Raw genomic sequence first — 20,951 nt, forward strand, 5'->3', positions numbered from 1 at the left:
CTGGGAATCTCAACTAACAGCATTCCTAGAAGTGGCAGGTTGGGACAGGGTCTTATAGAGTGAAAACCCCATAGGCAGTGTAGGCGTCCCCATAGGTAGCAGAGGCAGACACACCCACCCACCCATAAGCAGCACAGGCACACACCCCCGTACCTTTTTTTGAAGTCCATTGGGAAATAAGTTATTCTGAGGGCATCTTATCACCTACTCTGTTGTCCACCTAAAGGAGACCACTAGGGTGTATATTTTTAACTTTCATAGGGTACCTCTAGTGATTGAACCCACACAATGCAATGAATAAACTGTGAATTAATCTATTTACTGGGATTTACTGCATTTTTCACTCTACAAGACGTACTTTTTCCACCTCCAAAAAGGGTACCCCCCCCCCCCCCCGGTACCTTTTTTTTAAGTTCGTTGAAGCTTTCCCTGCTCATATTTGTCTCCCTCACCAGATGGCTCTTCTTCTGTTCAGGCAGAGCAGCGAAGGAGGCAGGCGCGTGCTGTTCGCGTTCCTGCCTGGTCTGGCACCGATGACTGTAGCCAATCAGGGAGTGGCGCCGGCCCAGGCAGGAACGCGAACAGCATGTGCCTGCCTTCTGCGCCGCTCTGCCCAAACTGATGAAGAGCTGTCTGGAGAGGGAGACAGACAGCAGCAGGGAAAGTTCCAAAGGACTTCAAAAAAAGGTACCGGGGGGGGGGCTGCCTACAGGGGGGGTATTCACTCCATAAGACACATCCTTATTTCCACTCCCTTTTTGGGGGTGGAAAATGGGCATCTTATAGAGCGAAAAATCCCAATAAATGAATAGATTTGCAGTATACAAACTTAAGGTTTAGTTTAGTTTAGATTAATTCACAGTTTATTCATTGCACTGTGTGGGTTCAATCACTAGAAGTACCCTATGAAAGTTAAAAATATACACCCAGGTGGTCTCCTTTTAGGTGGACAATAGAGTAGGTGATAAGATGCCCTCAGAATAACTTATTTCCAAAATATTTTTATAACACAATATATTTACAACTCAAGGTGCTCTAGTATTAATGCTGTTGACTAATACACTGGTCTCTTTATGTTTTAAAAAATGCATGCATAAGTGCCAGTCTTGCCCTCATTCCACACTACTCTCCAATCCGGAATGCCTAGATATATAATTGCACAAAAGTAGGTGTCATGTTCTCTAAATACCTACTTTTAAGTGCATAACCCTAAGGAATTTTATAAGCCCCTACTAGCACAAAGAAAATACTGTTCTATATGCTCACAATTACCACCTAAATGAGTAACACATTTATACAATAATAAAATGAAATTAAAGAGGACAAAATGGACAACAAAGAAAATTCCTTTTCAAAAAGTCCTTGGCTTCTAGCATCTATTATCTTTGGTAGATGTAGCTTGTGCTGTTCATTATGATAGCATAAAATATCATTATGGCATTGAAATAATTATCATCTAGCCCAGTTCTTGGAGACCACCAGTCAGTGTGACTTTCAGAATATCCACGATTATGCATGATATATATTTGCATGCAATAGAGATGTCAAGTGCAGAATTGCAAAGTGGGAGGTAATAATGTCTAGCAATACACAAGAACCTGGCAAGGAGATGTTCATTTAAAATCTTATTTTTTTAGCGCCTTTATAGGGGATTTTTCTACTACTAGCCATAGAGAGGCATTTTTGATAGGAAATCTAAGTCCAAGATTGGATGGTTTGGGAAACACATGCAAAAAAATCCTGTAGAGAAAATGACCATTTTTGAAACAGCAAAACGTCTTATCTTTTATTTTAGAAAATGACCATTTCTAGTTCTGTTCGCCTTAGTGTGTCTTATCATTTTTGAAGAAAAAAAATCCAAAAGAGAACTGCACACAAACAAGCCATTGGGACATATAAGCAGCCAGCATTGTTAGCAAGCACACTGGTCACACAGACTAGAAAATGATACAGGGACAATGTTTGTCCCCATCAGATCAATGAGGAGGGGCTCCAGACTTATTAGCTACAGGTTCTACATTGTTTGTTATTGATAAGGACTCTGACTATGAAGAAGGAAGACTAAAAGGGGGCAGTAATTTTTTAACCTAAGAGTTCACCTAAGTTTATGTTGAAACTGGGTCAATGTTCACCTACATTACAAGAAGGAGTGCAGTAAATGCTGGAAAAAGAGCAGAACTAGAAGGCCTACAGAACACTTGTCAAGAGGAATGTTTATTTTTAACTGTGGGTAAATTTTATTTCTTAGGCTGGGCTACAATAGGAAGATCAGCCCACAAGAAGCACTGACCACCTTCCTTAAAAAACACTGCAAACGTCAGAAAAGCTCAGATCCTAATAGACAGCAGCCTGAGAGATTCCAACAGGAGAGTCTGTAACAAAGAAGGAGCCTGAAAAATTTTAACAGGAAATTGAGGAGCTCCAGATCTCAGCCTTCAAAAGAACCAAGTATGAGTGAGAAGAATTAAGCCTTGCCACATTGCTGTGATAGCTAGACATTTAGGTATGAGATCTCCATTGTATTTTGGAGGTCAGGGTCACGACTATGGCATCACAGTAGCTGGTACCCAGAACTATAGCCATATACTCTACCAGAAACTGTATGCATTGCATGAATTCTAATTATTCATTAAAATATATGTTATCCCAGGGAAAGCAGGACCACACAGGAAAGAACTTGAAAAGTAAAGAGGGGGCTTTCTCTTTATAGAGAAAGCACAGGCAAATATATATCATGTGCATTCAATGTGGATATCCCGAAAACTTGACAACGAATAGGTTAAAAACCAAAGAATCTAGCCAAAGATCTTTTGTAACAACATCACTCCTAAGTTACACTGCTATTTTAAGTACAAATTCCTTCAGAAAATTTGCAGGCTAGCTGTGCTAATCTCATAATACACAAGATTACCTCAACTGGCTTGAAAGTTTTTAAAATGCCCTCAAAGCCAGCATTCATGAGTTACAGGGCACAGAGCAAAGGAACATCAAGAAGACTGAATTCTGAACAGACTGCAGAACTGGCCCCCCTCCCTACAAGAGGCAGCTGCATTTTAGCCTTCCCCACCCATTAATCAATAAGGTTTGCTGACCGATGGTATAATATTAGCTCTACCTGATGATACTGCGCTGATGGATCCAGCAGACAGTAGTGAATGATTGCCGTGATGCCTTCCAGGAGAGTAAGTATCATATCTGGTGGAATGATCGATGCCATCCAGAGAGGCCTAAAAACACAACATTGAGTTTGTTTTGAGGCACTTAGCAAAATACATAAAGTAAACGGATGGCTACAATTTTAGAGTAAAGCAAACAAAAATCACCTGCCTGCTATCTGATAGTCCCATTTCATATTTGTAATGTTGAATCAAATTGTCCAAATTCCTGCACAGCTGCAGTGTAACAGAAACCACCACTTTCTGGAGGACTTTACCCATGTACGGCAGTGTAGAGGTGATGAGACTAATCCACTGGGGATGCATTTTACAGGCATAGTGCTGGTGCAAGGCCCTGATCACAGCACACAGAAACATGCCCTGTGATGTTATTGGTTGGGAATGTAAGTACTGGAGGGATGTCATTGGTTGTTGTGGATTGATGTGTTCTACATCTGCAATGACAAAATCAAAAGCTGCTTCACTATCCTCGGGCATGGTCATGACACAGTGCTCCAAGACAATTAGTCTCTGCAAAACTTTCAGAAGTTGTGACTGAAGTGTTCTACCACCATCAGACTCATCTTCTGAGAAATTGATGAGGCTATCTTCCGAGAAACCTTCCTCAACAGAAACTGTGTTCTTGCCAGCCAGTTTTTCACTGTGCCATTTCTGGGCACTGAAGATGGAGGATAATAAACAATGGAGGATCACTTTCTGGACTTTACACTTTGATAACATATCTGAAATGAAGCTAGCAAAGCCCTTGGCAGAGCTCTCAATAACTTTTGCCAGTTCAGTAAACAGCAGTGTTAGAATTTCAATACTCAAGATTTGCATATTGCGGTTTCCTGTGAGATCCTGCTGTGTTGCCTTTACATGTGTCGGGTAGTGGCTTCGCATATAATATAGGGAAAGAGAAATAAGAATTTCTATGTACATTGAACTACGAAAATTATGATTTGAGTCCATTGGAATATGGCTGTAGAAGTCTTTGCCCATAACTGAGATTCGATGTCTGGCTAAAAGATTCTGAAGCAAAGACAACTGTGGAGTGTAGGCATTATTCACACTTGTAGTAGATATGGCATTTACAAAAGCAGTTGGGCTTGTTTTCAGAATTGCTTTGATGGCAGACAATGAATACAATGTCCTTGAGGAATCATACAACTGGAGATATAAGAGAACATGCTGATATAGAGGATGAATGTTAAAATGGGGAGATTTTCGCATTCCTGGAGATCCAACATCACTCTCAATTTCTGAAATCTCTCCCTCCCCACAGCTGTACCAGTTTTCCAAATCTAAGCCATCACTAAAGAAAACATTTGTCTGTTTTATTTTTTCAGTATGAGTTTTCTTCTTCTCATCATCTTTTTTTCTAGCAATTTTCACTTTGGGTTTTGCTCCTGGTTGCTTACTAGTTTCTTTAACAATGGTCTCTTTTTCAGAAAACTTCTCTGCTGATTGCCCTTTGAAACCAAACTGAATACTGCTGTGGCTTCTTTTTCTTGGCCGCCCTTCTATTGAGCTTAGACTACTCTCCCCCAGACTTTGTTGGCTTAGTGCTATAGAAGGGCAAGAGATGTTCCGGGATATTGCTCCTGCTAGGCTTTCAATTCCAGTCTCAGTTGAAATAGCCAAAAATGGAGACCCATTGTTAGGAAGCAGAGGGTTCTGGGAACACTGAATGCTTTTATCCTCATCACAGACCATAGTTTCAGATGGTTCAGAAATACTGAATTTGGATGATGCACCTTCATGGTGGAGCTGTTCCTCAGTAGACTCTGTATCCTCTCCAAGGTCACTTACAACTTTGTTTATCAAGTCAGTAATAACCTCCTGCACAATGTCATCAGTGGAATCTTCTTTCAGGATATGAGAGTGATCTTGAGCATTCATGCTTTCAGTCTCCACTTCAAAACTTAAACTGTCTCCTGCTGAAGATTGAGAACATCCAGAATCAGAGCTCTGAAGAATTTCAATTTGCTGGTCAGGCAGATCAAAGTCAGACACAACCATTGGAATAGTCTCACTGCTAGTACTCAGGAGAGAAAGCCTGTCACTTAGTGGGTTGACTGTTAGGCTGAAGTTCTCCATTTCATCCACACCAACTGGTTTTTCACCTTCTTTTGCTGTGTTATGTTGTCTATGGCCAATTGGTACTTGAGTAAAGGCTTAAGAAAAAAGAAAAAAAAAGTAAAAAGGCAGTTAGAATACTTCAGTACTATGCTTTAGTTCAGACTGAAAAAGAATCTGAGATTAGATTTAAAAACAAAATATTTGGGGCTTTATTCCAAAAAGGACTCTTCTCTATTTTGTGCCTGTGGAAAATATTTTTTATTTATATAGCCTTGTATGTCAAAATGGTAACCAAAGGAATATAGATGGAAACAAATAAGGATCATACATCTGAAATGTCCAGTATCAGCAGTAACAGCATTAGAGTGCTGTTTATTATTGATACCATAGTATAGACATATGAGTTTATATTATAGTATAGAGGTTTATTATTGTTATGATAGTATAAACATACGAGTCCACTACAGAGGGAAGAGATTGGAAGATTAGGTTCTTGCTTCGATAATCTTTCCAGTAGAAAAGCATATGAATCTTGAAACTGTGGGTAGTGCCTCTTCACCAATGAGAGATGTAGAAAGTATCATCTTTCATTTCCATTCCTTGCATCACTGGGCATGCCCTCTCCTCAGTTTGTACCGAAGCAGAGATAACCAATGAAAGAAGAAAAAAAACAAGGAGGGACATAGGGAAATTCCCCGATCGCATACTTTTGATCAGCTCTGCAAGAAAATACAACTCATTAACAAATGCAACATAGAATCAACAAGGCAGAACGAAAACAACCACCTACCTGAGTGCAACCAGAACTAATACTTGTTTGGCTCTGACTCTGTCAAAAGCAAACCTGTAAAGACACTCCTGTCTCTCTGAAGCCATAGCTTCATCATGCTTAAATGCCATTAGAGAAGCCTCTGCAGAAACATACCTGTCTGAGGCTAAAAGCAGGCTACACTGAAAACTTGATAGGGCAGGGCTTCAGAACTCATGTTCTTTTCTACTGGAAAGAAGATCACTGTAGTAAAAACCTAACCTTCCATTCCAGTGCAATAAATGTGTGTAGCAAGGACCACATACCTCCTTCATGAAGAAGCTACACCTCTGGTGGACTTTTACCATATCCTATGAAAGTAGAGGAAATAACTGCCAGTATCCATCTGGCAATCGAGGCCTTTGAGACTGGCTTTCCTCTGCATTCAGAGCCCATAGCCCTTTAGGACAAAGAGATGATCTGACATCCTAAAATAATTGGTCACCTTCAGGTAATGAAGGAGAACCCTTCTGACATCAAGCTGTGGTAGTATTTTGTCCTGCTTCCTTATGCCTTTGGCTTAGAATGCCAGTAGTCGGACTTCCTGATTCACATGAACACCAATACCACCTTCAGCAAAAAAGAGAACCATATATAGAGACACTCCCACCTCCATAATTCATAAGAAACATAAGAACAGCCTTACTGGGTCAGACCAATGGTCTATCAAGCCCAGTAGCCTGTTCTCATGATGGCCAATCCAGGTCATCAGTAACTGGCAAAATCCCAAATAGTAGCAGCATTCCATGCTACTGATCCAGGGCATGCAGTGGCTACCCCATATCTCAATAACAGACTATGGACTTTTCCTCCAAGAAATTGTCCAAACCTTTCTTAAAACCAGATACGCTATCCACTGACCTGTTCTCACGGTGGCCAATTCAGGTCATCAGTAACTGGCAAAAACCCAAATAGTAGCAACATTCCATGCTACTGATCAAGGGCAAGCAGTGGCTTTCCTCATGTCTCAATAACAGACTATGGACTTTTCCTCCAAGAAATTGTCCAAACCTTTCTTAAAACCAGGTATGCTATCCTTTGGCAATGCGTTCCAGAGCTTACCGTATATATGCAAATATAAACAGGGATTTTGGGGCCCAAAAATGGGGGTCCCGATTTATATTCGAGCCAATACACCCCCTTCCAAAATTATTGCAGGCCGCCGCCAAATTTTGCACCCTGCCCCCCTCCCTATCCTAGCCTCATACCTCTACTGCCATCCCCCGTGGAAGTGCAGCGGGCAAAAACAAACTTTCCAAGTAACTACTCTGCTGCTAACTGGCTGCTGCGAGTGTCTTCGGCCGCTGAGAAGCACGAGCAGACACGCAATTTGGCGCTGCTGCTCGGTGCTGAGTAGCTTCCTTACTGGTGCTGAATGGCTTCCTTACTGGCTCCCACGAATTCTTCAAATGACTCAGCCTATCATTTGCCAAGGTGGGAAGATATACAAGAGATCCCTGGTAGGCCCAGGTTGTACTAGGTCGTCCACACTGGTGTTTCCCTGCTCGCACCTTCGACCGAAATATTACATAGTCTTGTGTTTGCAGGCTGACGCCATTATGTTGAACGCCAGATATCCCCAGCGCTGAACAATCCTGTCAAACGCTATTTAGGACAGGGACTACTCTCCCAGGTCCAGCATCTGTAAATTGAGAAACTTGGCTTGAACATTGTTCACTCCCACTACATGCACTTCTGAAATAGCTAGGAGATGATTCTCTGCCCAGTGAAATAACAGCTGGGCCTCCAGTTTTAACAGTGCACCTTGGTTCCTTCTTGTCTGTTGATGTAAGCCACTGCTGTAGCATTGTCTGAGAAGACTCTGACCAATTTCCCTTCCAGGGTCTCTTGAAAGGCCTGTAACGCCATTCAAATGGCTCTCAGCTCCAATCTGTTAATGGATCATGCTATCTGAGAAGGCTCCCAAAGGCCTTGGACCAGAATACCCTCGCAATGAAATCCCCAGCTGTAAAGGATGGCATCTGTAGTCAGGATCACCCATGTTACTATGCATATAGGCAATCCTTTGGGCAGCGTCTCCAATCTTAGTCTCCATTGCAAACTTTGACAGGCTTCCACTGTCCGCTTCAAAAACAACTGAAGGGTGTCCATCTGCAACAATCAGTGGGACTATAGTGAGTTTTGGAGAGGTCAGAGATGAGCTTTTGCCTACGGTACCACCTCTATTGTCGCCACCATAGATCCCAATAACTGTAGATAATGCTATGCCGTTAGGGCTGGCATTGCTAAAATCTCTAAAATCTGACACCTCAGCTTTTGTTTCTGAGCCTCCAGAAGAAAGACACAGCTGTCTGCTGTACTGAATGCAGTCCCCAAATATTCCAGGGATTGCGAGGGATCTAGATGACTCTTTCAAAAACTGATGATCCAGCCAAGTTCCTACAAGAGGGGGACTATTTGCGTCACTGCCCTGTGGTCTTCTGCCTAGGATGGAGCCCTGATGAGCCAGTCATCCAGGTACAGTGTGAAACTGAATCCTGGATCTGCGTAAATGTAACATAATAGTAGTGGCAGCAGCACAAGTCCAAATGGGAGTGCTGAGAACTGAAAATGTTTCTCCTGAACATGGTATCTGAGAAACTTTCTGTGAGCCAGAAAAATGGGACTATGAAAGTAAGCCTCTTTCAGATCCAGACAGACTAGATATTCCCCCAGAGCAACCGAGGCAATAACTGTTCTTACTGTCTACCTACGGAACTTGAGCACTTTTAAGGCTGCACTGACAAACTTGAGATCCAGAACTGACCTCCAGTCATCCGAATCTATGTTTCTAAGACTACACCCTCCTCACTAGGGAGGGAAATCCGCTTGATAAACTGAGCTACTAGTGCATCCACCTTAGACCAGACAAATAACTGCTGAAATTCAAGAGCCATGGAATACAGCCTTGTCATTGTCTTAGCTCCCCTTAAGGAACCCTCCGGGACCTCCCAATGCTCCATAATTAGGGCAGTAAGATCTAGATACAACAGAAAAAAATGAAGTCTGCACCTGGGAAGCATTCGTAATTGAGCATGTGCTGCCGCAGTCTGCTGAGATTCCAAGTTTAACTTCCGCAACAACTCTGGGATAAGCTCCAGCAACACCATAACTTTAAATAGGAGGCATACTGTCGGTTTTCCTCTTTTTCACTCAGAGAATAGTTAAGATCTGGAATACGTTGGCAGAGGTAGTGTTGCTACTCTTTGGGTTTTGGCCAGGTACTAAGGACCTGGATTAGCCATCATGAGAACTGGCTACTGGGCTTGATAGACCATTGGTCTGATCCAGTAAGGCTATTCTTATGACCACTTGGCAGAGAATGACCCAGTACTCAATGTCTGTCTATGCTGCTACAGCTGCCACAAAAGCTGGAAACCAGTCCATATGCTGGGATCTTCGGGCTGCCAGTCAGCCTGCAATCAAGCACCTAATAAATTCAGATGCGAGCTAGCCACAAGTTCCAATGCAGGCCAGCTGAACAGAAACCCCACAGTCTGCATCTTCTCTCAGGAAAAGCTGCCTGGAGGCACCAAAAAGCCTCGAACTCAGATTAAAAAACCAACAAGAATAAAAGAATATCAGAACAGATCAGAATCACACCTTCTCAACTCAAACGCAGAAGGGAAAAACTGAAGGGAGCTCTACAGCACTAGAGAAGGAGGTGGAGATAAAGAATGTAAACTTCATCCTTCTGTAATCAACTTGCAAGTATGGGAATATCACCTACTGTCAGGACTCGTATACCAGAAACTTAAATACGGAAGACAATTGCAAAGCGAGTAACCTTTTCAAAACAGTTCAAAAACATTCTAAAAAACTTGAGGTTACTTAGCATATCTAAAAAGTCCATTGCTCCTTCTACACTGCTACATGGCTAAACTCCTATTTGATTCCCATGTAGCAGTAGAAGGATTCAGATTAACATTCTTTTAGTAGTATACTACCGTATTTTCACGCATATAACGCGCGCGTTATACGCGTTTTTACCTACCGCGCATACCCCTCGCGCGTTATATGCGTGAGCGCGGTATACGAAAGTTTTAAAACATAGTTCCCACCCCGCCCGACGCCCGATTCACCCCCCCAGCAGGACCACTCGCACCCCCACCCCGAACGACCACTCGCACGCGCTCCCACCCGCACCCGCATCCACGATCGGAGCAAGAGGGAGCCCAAGCCCTCTTGCCCGGCCGACTCCCCGACGTCCGATACATCCCCCCCCCCCCCGGCAGGACCACTCGCACCCCCACCCCGAAGGACCGCCGACTTCCCAACAATATCGGGCCAGAAGGGAGCCCAAACCCTCCTGGCCACGGCGACCCCCTAACCCCACCCCGCACTACATTACGGGCAGGAGGGATCCCAGGCCCTCCTGCCCTCGACGCAAACCCCCTCCCTCCAACGACCGCCCCCCCCAAGAACCTCCGACCACCCCCCCAGCCGACCCGCGACCCCCCTGGCGACCCCCACGACCCCCCCACCCCCCTTCCCCGTACCTTTGGTAGTTGGGCCAGAAGGGAGCCCAAACCCTCCTGGCCACGGCGACCCCCTAACCCCACCCCGCACTACATTACGGGCAGGAGGGATCCCAGGCCCTCCTGCCCTCGACGCAAACCCCCCTCCCCCCCAACGACCGTCCTCCCCAAGAACCTCCGACCGCCCCCCAGCCGACCCGCGATCCCCCTGGCGACCCCCACGACCCCCCCACCCCCCTTCCCCGTACCTTTGGTAGTTGGCCGGACAGACGGGAGCCAAACCCGCCTGTCCGGCAGGCAGCCAACGAAGGAATGAGGCCGGATTGGCCCATCCATCCTAAAGCTCCGCCTACTGGTGGGGCCTAAGGCGCGTGGGCCAATCAGAATAGGCCCTGGAGCCTTAGGTCCCACCTGGGGGCGCGGCCTGAGGCACATGGGCCCAACCCGACCATGTGCCTCAGGCCGCGCCCCCAGGTGGGACCTAAGGCTCCAGGGCCTATTCTGATTGGCCCACGCGCCTTAGGCCCCACCAGTAGGCGGAGCTTTAGGATGGATGGGCCAATCCGGCCTCATTCCTTCGTTGGCTGCCTGCCGGACAGGCGGGTTTGGATCCCGTCTGTCCGGCCAACTACCAAAGGTACGGGGAAGGGGGGTGGGGGGGTCGTGGGGGGCGCCAGGGGGGGCGCGGGTCGGCTGGGGGGGCGGTCGGAGGGTGTTGGGGGGGGCGGTCGTTGGGGGGGAGGGGGGTTTGCGTCGAGGGCAGGAGGGCCTGGGATCCCTCCTGCCCGTAATGTAGTGCGGGGTGGGGTTAGGGGGTCGCCGTGGCCAGGAGGGTTTGGGCTCCCTTCTGGCCCAACTACCAAAGGTACGGGGAAGGGGGGTGGGGGGGTCGTGGGGGTCGCCAGGGGGGTCGCGGGTCGGCTGGGGGGGCGGTCGGAGGTTCTTGGGGGGGGCGGTCGTTGGGGGGAGGGGGGTTTGCGTCGAGGGCAGGAGGGCCTGGGATCCCTCCTGCCCGTAATGTAGTGCGGGGTGGGGTTAGGGGGTCGCCGTGGCCAGGAGGATTTGGGCTCCCTCCTGGCCCGATATTGTTGGGGAATCGGCGGTCCTTCGGGGGGAGGGATGTATCGGACGTCGGGGGGGGGGGCATCAGGCTTTCAGGATGGGGACAGACCTTCAAGGGGGGACAGTGCACGGAAGTCAGGGGGGGTGAACGGAGAGTCGGGACAGCGCACGGAAAGTCAGGGCGGGCGAAAGGAGCGTCGGGCAGCATGCGCGGTATACCCGTGAGCGCGGTATACCAAAGTTTTTGTACATATCATCGTGATTTCTGCGTGCTATACCCGTGTGCGCGTTTTATACGGGTGCGCGTTATTTGCGTGAAAATACGGTACTTAGTTTTATGATATTTAGGGTTAGATTTGCTAAAAGCAAACCACGGTGTTAATGTGCATTATAAGTAAACAAGTCTGATTGTATAAACAGGAGCTGTGATAAACAAAAGGCAGTTGTGCACCTTATACTCCTAGTGGCATTCTGCGAGACTGCCCAATGCAGAATTTCCACAGAATTGCAGTCATGCAGAATTTTCCTTGGCAATGGTGTCAGCTTCATCGGATCACAGTACCAGCAGCAATTCCCACAAGCTGGATGGAGCTAACTTGGAAGCCTCTCCACGGCAGAGGAGAGGCTTCTGGGTTAGTGGCAGACAGCATGTACGAATTGCTGCCAAAGCCGTGACCCGCTGAAGCAAGCTTTACAAGGGAATAGAGTACAAGAGAGGGGAAGAAAGATGCTGGCAGAGTTCGGGGAGGGGTGTCAGGAAGGAGAGATACTGGCACAGGGGGCGGGGAGGGAAACTTGAATGGTGAGGGGAGAGGATGAAATGTTGCACATGACAATGGAGGGGAGGTAGGGAAAGATGGTGCATGAAGAAGGAAAGAGAAGTTTAACCCAGGGCACAAGGCAGGGGGAGAGAGAGAGTTGTCAGGGGAGAGAAGCAAAAATGTTGGATATGGCAGTGGAAAGATGGGAGAAAATGCTGCATGTTTTACTGCTGAGGACTGGATAGGGGGAGGGGGGTTGTTTATATTTTACTAATTTTACTTTTGGTTGTACATCTCTGTGCATTCTTGAGAAAACGTGCAATAAATAAATCTAAATAAAATCACTTATCAATGCATCCAGTTACTACCACATACCATCATTACAGCTGAATCTTTGGGTATGGTTCTTTCCAATTTCTTCTTCTGGATGATGAGGAGATTTACTCCAGTACCGCTCAGCCTGCACACGCTGCACAGAGACCCGCTGTGTCTTGGGATGGAGAAGCAGCAGAAGTAAAGGTTCTAGGACTCTTGCAATGTCATGTCTCTGCAGCACCTGGTTTAACCAGGCTTGCCCCACAGAGGAGGTTGAACCTTCCAAGCTGTGAAGGCTGTCTAGCATGATAAATAAAGATCTGCAAGGAAAACGACACTAAATTACCCAGCATATGACATGTCCTGAGCAATAATATCTGATATATGTAATATATCTCGACCATAAGGAACAAACAATTTTTTAAAAGAGAGGAACTATCTCTTGCTTTATTTATTCAAGATTCTCACTTTTTTTTGGTAGCTTTGGTTACATTTTTTGCATTGGTTTTAATATTCCTTTTAAAAATTTGAACTCACAGCAGCCAGTCCGCCAGCGGCCTCAAACATAACAGGAAGATCGCGCCTGCTCCGTGCACCAGATGGCTACCAGGGACCTGAAAGGTACTTGGGGGAGGTGGGAGGGAGGTGGTGTTATCAATTTCGGCAGGCACAAGAGGCAGAAGGGATTTGTCATGTCCCACCCACCATGAGAAGGGTGGGGGAAAGGGATTACGAGGGGTTTTTTTTGATTCGGCAGGGACGGGAGACTAGGGATCCCTCATATCCCAGCCCACCGCTGGCCCCACCAATCCCATGGCAGGTCCAGTGGAGGGCCTGCATGGCATCGGGAGGAAGATGGTACAGGGTAGTGAGGGAGGACAGGGAGGACAGGGTGCAGAGCCTGGCAGGGAGTGAGGGGGGCTGGGTACAGAACTTGGCAGGGCATGAGTGGGGCTGGGTGCAGAGCCTGGCAAAGAGTGAGTGGGGCTGGGTGCAGAGCTTGGCAGGGTGGGAAGGGAAGGGGCTGGGTGCAGAGCCTGGCAGGGGAGAAATTAAGGGAGGGGTGCTGGGTGCAGATCCTGGCAGAGCACTTGAATATTAAGCCCCCGTCTTATATTCGAGTCAATCATTTTTTTAATTCCTCCTTTTTTGGGGGGGGGATGGGGGTCTTGACATATTCAGATCGACTTATATTTGAGTATATATGGTATATACAATAGTACGCCTTCTTAGAATTACTTATGGCTGCCTTATATTCCTTTCCAGATAGTCTCTATGTAGCTTAGTTTATTACATTCAGAATTGTTTTTGTATCATTTCTGTAGTATTTCCTGCATTTTTGTTTCAACAATAATAAATTGATATTATACCATTTATTCTATTGCCAGTGCATTTTCAGCTGGAACCAAGACTATGCTGCAAGCACCCACTCCCTCCCTCCTTCCTGGCCAAAAAGAAACCAGAGGATACCCTATTGTTGATGTCAAGGGAAGGAGCGATCCCAACTTGCTACTGCCTGTGCTACTGGAAGTCCCAAAGTCATTTTGACACAGTGGCAAGTGGGGATCTCTCCTGCCCCAACTAGTTATCAATGACATGGTAGACCCAGGAGGTGACTGCTGCAGGGAGAGGGCTTCTGCAGCAAGTGGATTTAGGAGGGGAGCTCCTTTGGTCAGGTGGAAAGGGGGAGTGAGATGGGGCAAGGGAGTGAAGGCTGTTTGGGGGTGAGACCAGTTTTGGTTTCAGTGGAAACTTGAGTAGTCAATTTCAGTTGCAGATTTGGTTTGGGCAAAAACTGAAGATCCTGGTTTCAGTTGGGCTCTAGCTAGGGTAGGGCAAAAATCTATAGTGTTTTCACAAGGAAAATACATTTCTAAGGTAAAAAAATCTGTCTGTTTTTTTTTTTTTTTTTTTAAATAATATCTTTATTAGAGCAAACAGTATAGCCAAAGCGCAACAAACACATGCTCTCTGAAGAAAAAGACAAGTCAGGTTTTACTTCAGCTTAAAGTCACAATTAGATGTTTTTAAAAAGTGCTGATTTCAGCCAGGCCTTTACATCAGGGATTAAGGGAGTCATTTTCCTTAGTCTGCTGCAGTTTTATTTCTGCCTCCAAAATGAAACCAAACCAAAATTGTGCCGTTCATTTTATCCATATTTCAAAAATGGTTGCTCCCTTTGTACATACCACTAAACAAATATGGGACAAGATAGGAAGTAAAAAATGGAAACATGTTTTGACATGATCTGGAATAGATTTTTCATAAACAGAAGATGATTTCAAAAAAGTAAGAGATGCATTTTATAAAAGAAAAAAAAGTTGCTTCTGAATTATAATACACTGTAGACCCTATATATTGCAGACACTGAGATCTAAGAGATTTGACTGTGATATAAATAAATCTACATTATAAATAAATCTACATTATATGGGGTCTATAGTATAAAATCTAATAACAACAAAGACAGAGAGTCTCATTCTAGATCAGTTGTCTCAAACTCAAACCCTTTGCAGGGCCACATTTTGGATTTATAGGCACTTGGAGGGCCTCAGAAAAAAATAGTTAATGTCTTATTAAAGAAATGACAATTTTGCATGAGGTAAAACTCTTTATAGTTTATAAATCTTTCCTTTTGGCGGTACAAAATGGAAATTATAAAAATTTTATTAAAATATGGGAGCCATTAACATTGTTTTGTAATGAATAAACGCCATTTTTTTCTTTTGAAAATAAATCATTTAAGGAGGGATGGGGGAGGGATTCTACATTTGAAGAGAGAGTAAAAATGAATTAAGAAAAATAGTGTTGGGAGGGAGGGTGGGTTATGGGTTTATATATATATACCATTGTTATTATCTTGATGGATTTATCAAGTGTTTTTTTTTGTTGGTTTTTTTTGAGCAAATGTATGATTTTTATTTTACACTTGTTGAATGATTAAAAAGGAATAAAGAATTTTTTTTTTTTAAAAAGTGTCATTTATAGCTAAAGAGACATATGATCAAGAAACTTTTATTTCACTTTTGTGATTATGATAAACATACCAAGGGCCTCAAAATAGTACCTGGTGGGCCACATGTGGCCCCCAGGCTGCGAATTTGAGACCACTGCCCTAGATCATTTATAAGCATTTCCACGGTGTATCATTTGCTGTAGCAGTTGAGTTGTAACTCTGATGGACCGTACATCTTTTTCAACCTGAGACATAGCATCTCTTACAACTTTGTGATACAGATAAGTAGAATAACAGCTAAAATGTGCTTCACAGAAGTTAACATAGGAATAAAACTAAACCAACAACAAACCCATAATCACCAACCTGTCAAATGTACGTCCGAAGGATGGAGACTTATTAATATGAAGGTCCCTGGTGAGGTGCCAGAGCACTGCAAATTTTGAATGTGCTTCCATCCTTATTTTCTAGAAATTATATAGTGTATTTGTTAGCTATAACAATAAATTTTATTGAGAACAGAAAAAAAAAAAACCCCACCTCCAACAGATTTAAGTAGACATTTCCAATTCAGTTCACTTATAGACTGGGATGCTCTAAACCAGTGTTTCTCAACTTCTTCAAGCTAAGTACCCCCTAAGCCTAACAAATACCAACCGAGTACCCTGCCCAAGCTCCGCCTGCTGGTCATAATGAGCTATTACCTGTCAGTGAAGCTATACCGGTCTAGAGAGCTTGTCAAAGAACGATTTCTTATAATCTCTGCTCTAAATTGTAGGTCTTGCAATGAACATAAGAACATAAGCATTGACATACTGGAATAGACCAAAGGTCCATTAGGCCTATTTTCAACAGTGGCCAATCCAGGTCATAAGTACTTGGCAAGAAAAGTATCACAATCATCATAAAAACACTTAAGCAGTGTGCCATAGTGGTTAGAGCTAGCCTCAGCACCCTGAGGTTGTGGGTTCAAACCCCATGCTGCTCCTTATGACCCTGGGCAAGTCACTTAATCCTCCACTGCCCCAGGTACATTAGACAGATTGTGAGCCCACCAGGACAGATAAGGAAAAATGCTTGAAGTACCCATATGTAAACCGCTTTGAGTGTGGATGTAAAACTACAAAGAGGCAGTATACAAGTCCCAATCCCTTTCCCTTTAAGTAAATGGCTTAAGCTGTGATGGAGGTTGTTTACCTTGTCTCTGTGTGTCAGCTGTTGGCTTATAACATCTTCACAGATGCTGGAAGATGGAACTAGATTGTGTAGCTGATAGAAGAGCTCCACGCACTTCTGATGGTGCTGAGGAGTTAAGTCACTTAATTGGTCCCACAAGGTTAAAGCTACACACTTCAGAAAAAGAAAAAAAAAAAAAAGTAAAAGTTTAGAGGTATTTTCTTGTACCTGTTTGGAGAATTGCTAGCACAAGAATAGAAAGAAAGCATATCACTGGTCAGTATTAGTCTAACAGTTTTCTCAATTGTACTTAGCCAAATATGGGTCTATTACAGATACTGCTGCCCAATTCGTCGTTGATGCCACGTGTTTGTTATATGTAATTTGATTTGATATGTAAGTAGGTAATTTGTTACAGTGTGTCCTTGAAGTGTTTTATATGACAAATGTAAATGTTTTATTTTGTATGTTAATATGTAACTCGCCCTGGATAAGGGCGGGAGAGAACTAAACAAACAAACAAACATAGTAACATAGTAGATGACGGCAGATAAAGACCCGAATGGTCATTCCAGTCTGCCCAACCTGATTCAATTTAAATTTTTTCTTCTTAGCTATTTCTGGGCAAGAATCCAAAGCTCTACCCGGTACTGTGCTTGGGTTCCAACTGCTGAAATCTCCATTAAAACCTACTCCATCCCATCTACACCCTCCCAGCCACTGAAGCCCTCTCCAGCCCATCCTCCACCAAACAGCCATACACAGACACAAACTGTGCAAGTCTGCCCAGTACTGGCCTTAGTTCAATATTTAATCTTATTTTCTGATTCTAGATCCTTTGTGTTCATCCCACACTTCTTTGAACTCAGTCACAGTTTTACTCTCCACCACCTCTCTCAGGAGTGCATTGCAGGCATCCACCACCCTCTCCGTAAAGTAGAATTTCCTAACATTGCTCTTGAATCTACCACCCCTCAACCTCAAATTATGTCCTCTGGTTTTACCATTTTCCTTTCTCTGGAAAAGATTTTGTTCTACCCTTCAAGTATTTGAATGTCTGAATCATATCTCCCCTGTCCCTCCTTTCCTCTAGGGTATACATATTCAGGGCTTCCAGTCTCTCCTCAAACGTCTTTTGGCGCAAGCCTCCTATCATTTTTGTCGCCCTCCTCTGGACTGCTTCAAGTCTTCTTACGTCCTTCGCCAGATATGGTCTCCAAAACTGAACACAATACTCCAAGTGGGGCCTTACCAATGACCTGTACAGGGGCATCAACACCTTCTTCCTTCTATTGGCTACGCCTCTCTTTAAACAATTGGCCTATTGATCACAGGGAAACATGTAACAGCTGTAACCAATGCAAGAATCCTTGTAGCATAGCCAATATCTAATCTAATCTAATCTAAACCTTAAGTTTATATACCGCATCATCTCCATGAGAATGGAGCTCGACACGGTTTACAAGAACTTAAAATAGTGGGTAGAGAAGAAGAAAAAGGATTACATGAACTTATGTGTAGAAGGGGGGAGAGAAAGGGGGGAAGGATAGAGCTACAATTTGCTGAAAAGCCAGGTTTTCAGTTGTTTGCGGAATAACTGAAGGGAGCTCAGGTTCCGCAGCGGGATGGTGAGGTCGTTCCAAAGACCTGTGATTTTGAAGAGAAGGGATTTTCCCAGTTTGCCTGAATAGTGGATGCCGCGTGGAGAGGGGAAGGCTAGTTTAAGCCTTTGGGCAGTTCTGGAGGAGTCGGGACTGGAGGAGTTGAAAGACAGTGGGATAAGAGGAGGCAGGATTCCGTGAATGATCTTGAAAGCAAGGCAGGAACATTTGAAATGGATTCTGGAGATTATTGGGAGCCAATGAAGTTTGGCAAGGAGTGGGGAGGCATGGTCAGACTTGCGTTTTGAGAAGATCAGTTTGGCTGCAGTATTCTGGATTAGCTGGAGTCTTAGAATACTTTTTTTTGATAGATTTAAGTAGATGGCGTTGCAGTAATCTAGTTTGGAGAGGTTGATGGATTGGACAAGGATGGCAAAGTGTTGTTGGCTGAAGTAGGATCTAGCTTTCCTCAGCATGTGAAGGCTGAAAAAGCATGATTTTGCCAAGGAGTTGAGGTGGTCATTGAGGGAGAGAGAGGAATCGATAGTGATACCAAGGACCTTGCATGAGAACTCGAGCTGTAGTGTATCGCCTGTGGGTAGTGTGAAAAGTGTGGGCAGGTGTTCGAATTTTGGGCCGAGCCAGAGTAGTTTTGTTTTAGATTCGTTTAGTTTCATCTGTACCGAGAGGGACCAGGCACGGAGTCTCATTATGCAAGCTGTAATATGGGAATAAAAATGAACTTTAACATGTAGATATTCAAAACTTTAGGAGTTAGTCAACTAGACCTGAGTTTTTAAAAATGTATTCCTAATGAGTGTTTAAAGATAGCTTTCTATCTTCACTAGACAGCTAAATTTGCCATGTGGACATTCCAAAAGATGTACTTGATTGGACTAGTGCAAAATCTTCAGTGCAGATAGCTGAACTTGCTAGGTTATAACCAGCAAGATTTAGGTAAACTTTTAGCTGCAACCAAGTTGGTTATCTTGTTGAATGTCTTAGCAAAACTTTATCCTTAATCCAAAAAAAATTCTGAAATGGAAGGCATAATTAGGACTGAAGCAAAGAAATTACAATTGGAAAAACATCCGTGTCATTTTACAAGGGGTCTGAGACAATGGAAAAGAAGAAAAATTTATTTCAGCAGCAAGAACGTCACTGGCTAGAACTGTGCTCTTCACTGCCAAGGGCTAGTGGCAGCCCCCATGCTTCTGATTCTCAATATGCACACTCTTTCGCCATCCTTTTTTTCAATTCTTACTGCTGGCACTGCCTTCAGAACACTGGAGCAGCCATCTTTGTGCATGGAGACACGTTTGTGGAGTCCCATTCTAAAAGGTATGCTTTTTAATCATTGATACATTTTTGGGGAGAACATTTTGAGAGGCTTGAGTTTATATAAACTTATTGAGAGTTTTTTCCTCCAGTTGTCGATCGGAGCCGTTACACCCTGAGCCGTTCACCCTGCCGGTGAAGCATCACTAATGACGTCATCAGTGACGCAACAGAGGGAGGAGAAAGCCGTGAAGCAGCCGACGCTACTGGAGGGAGGTTTGCTGCTCTCGCTGGAAGGGTGGGAGTGAGATAGGGACCAGGCCGGTTGTTCACCCCTCCTAAGGCTGCACCCGGGGCATGTGAAACGCTGGCCATCGTTGGTGTACCGGTCGTCTTTATGAGAAGTTGGATTTTCTCATCTATCTTTAATGTTTCAACTTTATTTTGCACCACACAGAGCCAGTTTTCAAATTCCAGGGGTGGGTTTTTTTTTAATGCCAATGAGGTTTAGCCTAAACACCTCAATCCCATCTGTGGATGGTGGGACGGTTTGTTGTCTGAGGCTTTTTTCCTCCCCTGGTATTATAGCTCTGGCCTGTGTGTAAGCACTGTCTTTCTACCTTGCACTGTCCTTGTGAAAGAGTGATTGATTGCTAGTAGTGGATTTGTTATTTTGACTGCCTTCAGAACAACCCTTCTGTTTCGCTAATGAGACTATGCTCAGACTCATCCGGAGCCACATGAAGCTGAAAGCAAACAGAGCGGCTCTCCCAAGAAAAGGCAAACGCAGCAAGACTCGGTAGAAGGTGAGGGAATATTAATCAAATGAGTACAGATCTAGTTTGGAGAGAAAGAGGACAAGATAATGGGAGCTGAGATTGGCAGAGGGTTGGAGAAAAGCTTTGGGGAAGCGTGTGTATTAGGGGGAGAATTTGTGAGGAGGGAAGAATGTGTTGGGGAAACCAAGATGAGTTCAGTGGGAGAATCACTCTGGGGAATGGGACTTCATTTTAGCTGCCCATGTTTACTGGCGTGAGCTTAAGAACCAGAGCAAATGCATTATTGCAGGAAGACCTTCCTATGGGATCCTTTTACTAAGGTGCGCTAGCGTTTTTAGCGCACGCTCAGGATTAGCACGCGCAAACCCCGCACTAAACAAAAAATACTAACGCAAGCTCTATGGAGGCGTTAGCGTCTAGTGTGTGCGGCATTGTAGCGCACCTTAGTAAAAGGAGCCCTATGTTTCATTGCCTGGTAACTGTACCGGTGCCCTCTTATG

At 44.5% G+C, this 20,951-nt stretch overlaps 1 protein-coding gene across 4 annotated transcripts in view; it reads right to left on the bottom strand.

The window, feature by feature from the left end:
- The window catches only part of DOP1A (DOP1 leucine zipper like protein A), a 284,642-nt gene that overhangs the window by 111,130 nt on the left and 152,561 nt on the right, over nt 1-20,951 (bottom strand). For all 4 annotated transcript variants that reach the window (XM_033937929.1, XM_033937930.1, XM_033937928.1 and 1 more), the window contains 5 exons: nt 16,815-16,967; nt 15,984-16,084; nt 12,722-12,981; nt 3,328-5,332; nt 3,116-3,227 (listed from right to left, as the gene is read on the bottom strand). In XM_033937929.1, coding sequence (XP_033793820.1) covers nt 3,116-3,227; nt 3,328-5,332; nt 12,722-12,981; nt 15,984-16,084; nt 16,815-16,967 — 2,631 coding nt within the window. The remainder of the gene's footprint in view (nt 1-3,115; nt 3,228-3,327; nt 5,333-12,721; nt 12,982-15,983; nt 16,085-16,814; nt 16,968-20,951) is intronic.

Source organism: Geotrypetes seraphini, chromosome 3, assembly GCF_902459505.1.
Source record: "Geotrypetes seraphini chromosome 3, aGeoSer1.1, whole genome shotgun sequence".
In the NCBI taxonomy this organism is placed as follows: domain Eukaryota; kingdom Metazoa; phylum Chordata; class Amphibia; order Gymnophiona; family Dermophiidae; genus Geotrypetes; species Geotrypetes seraphini.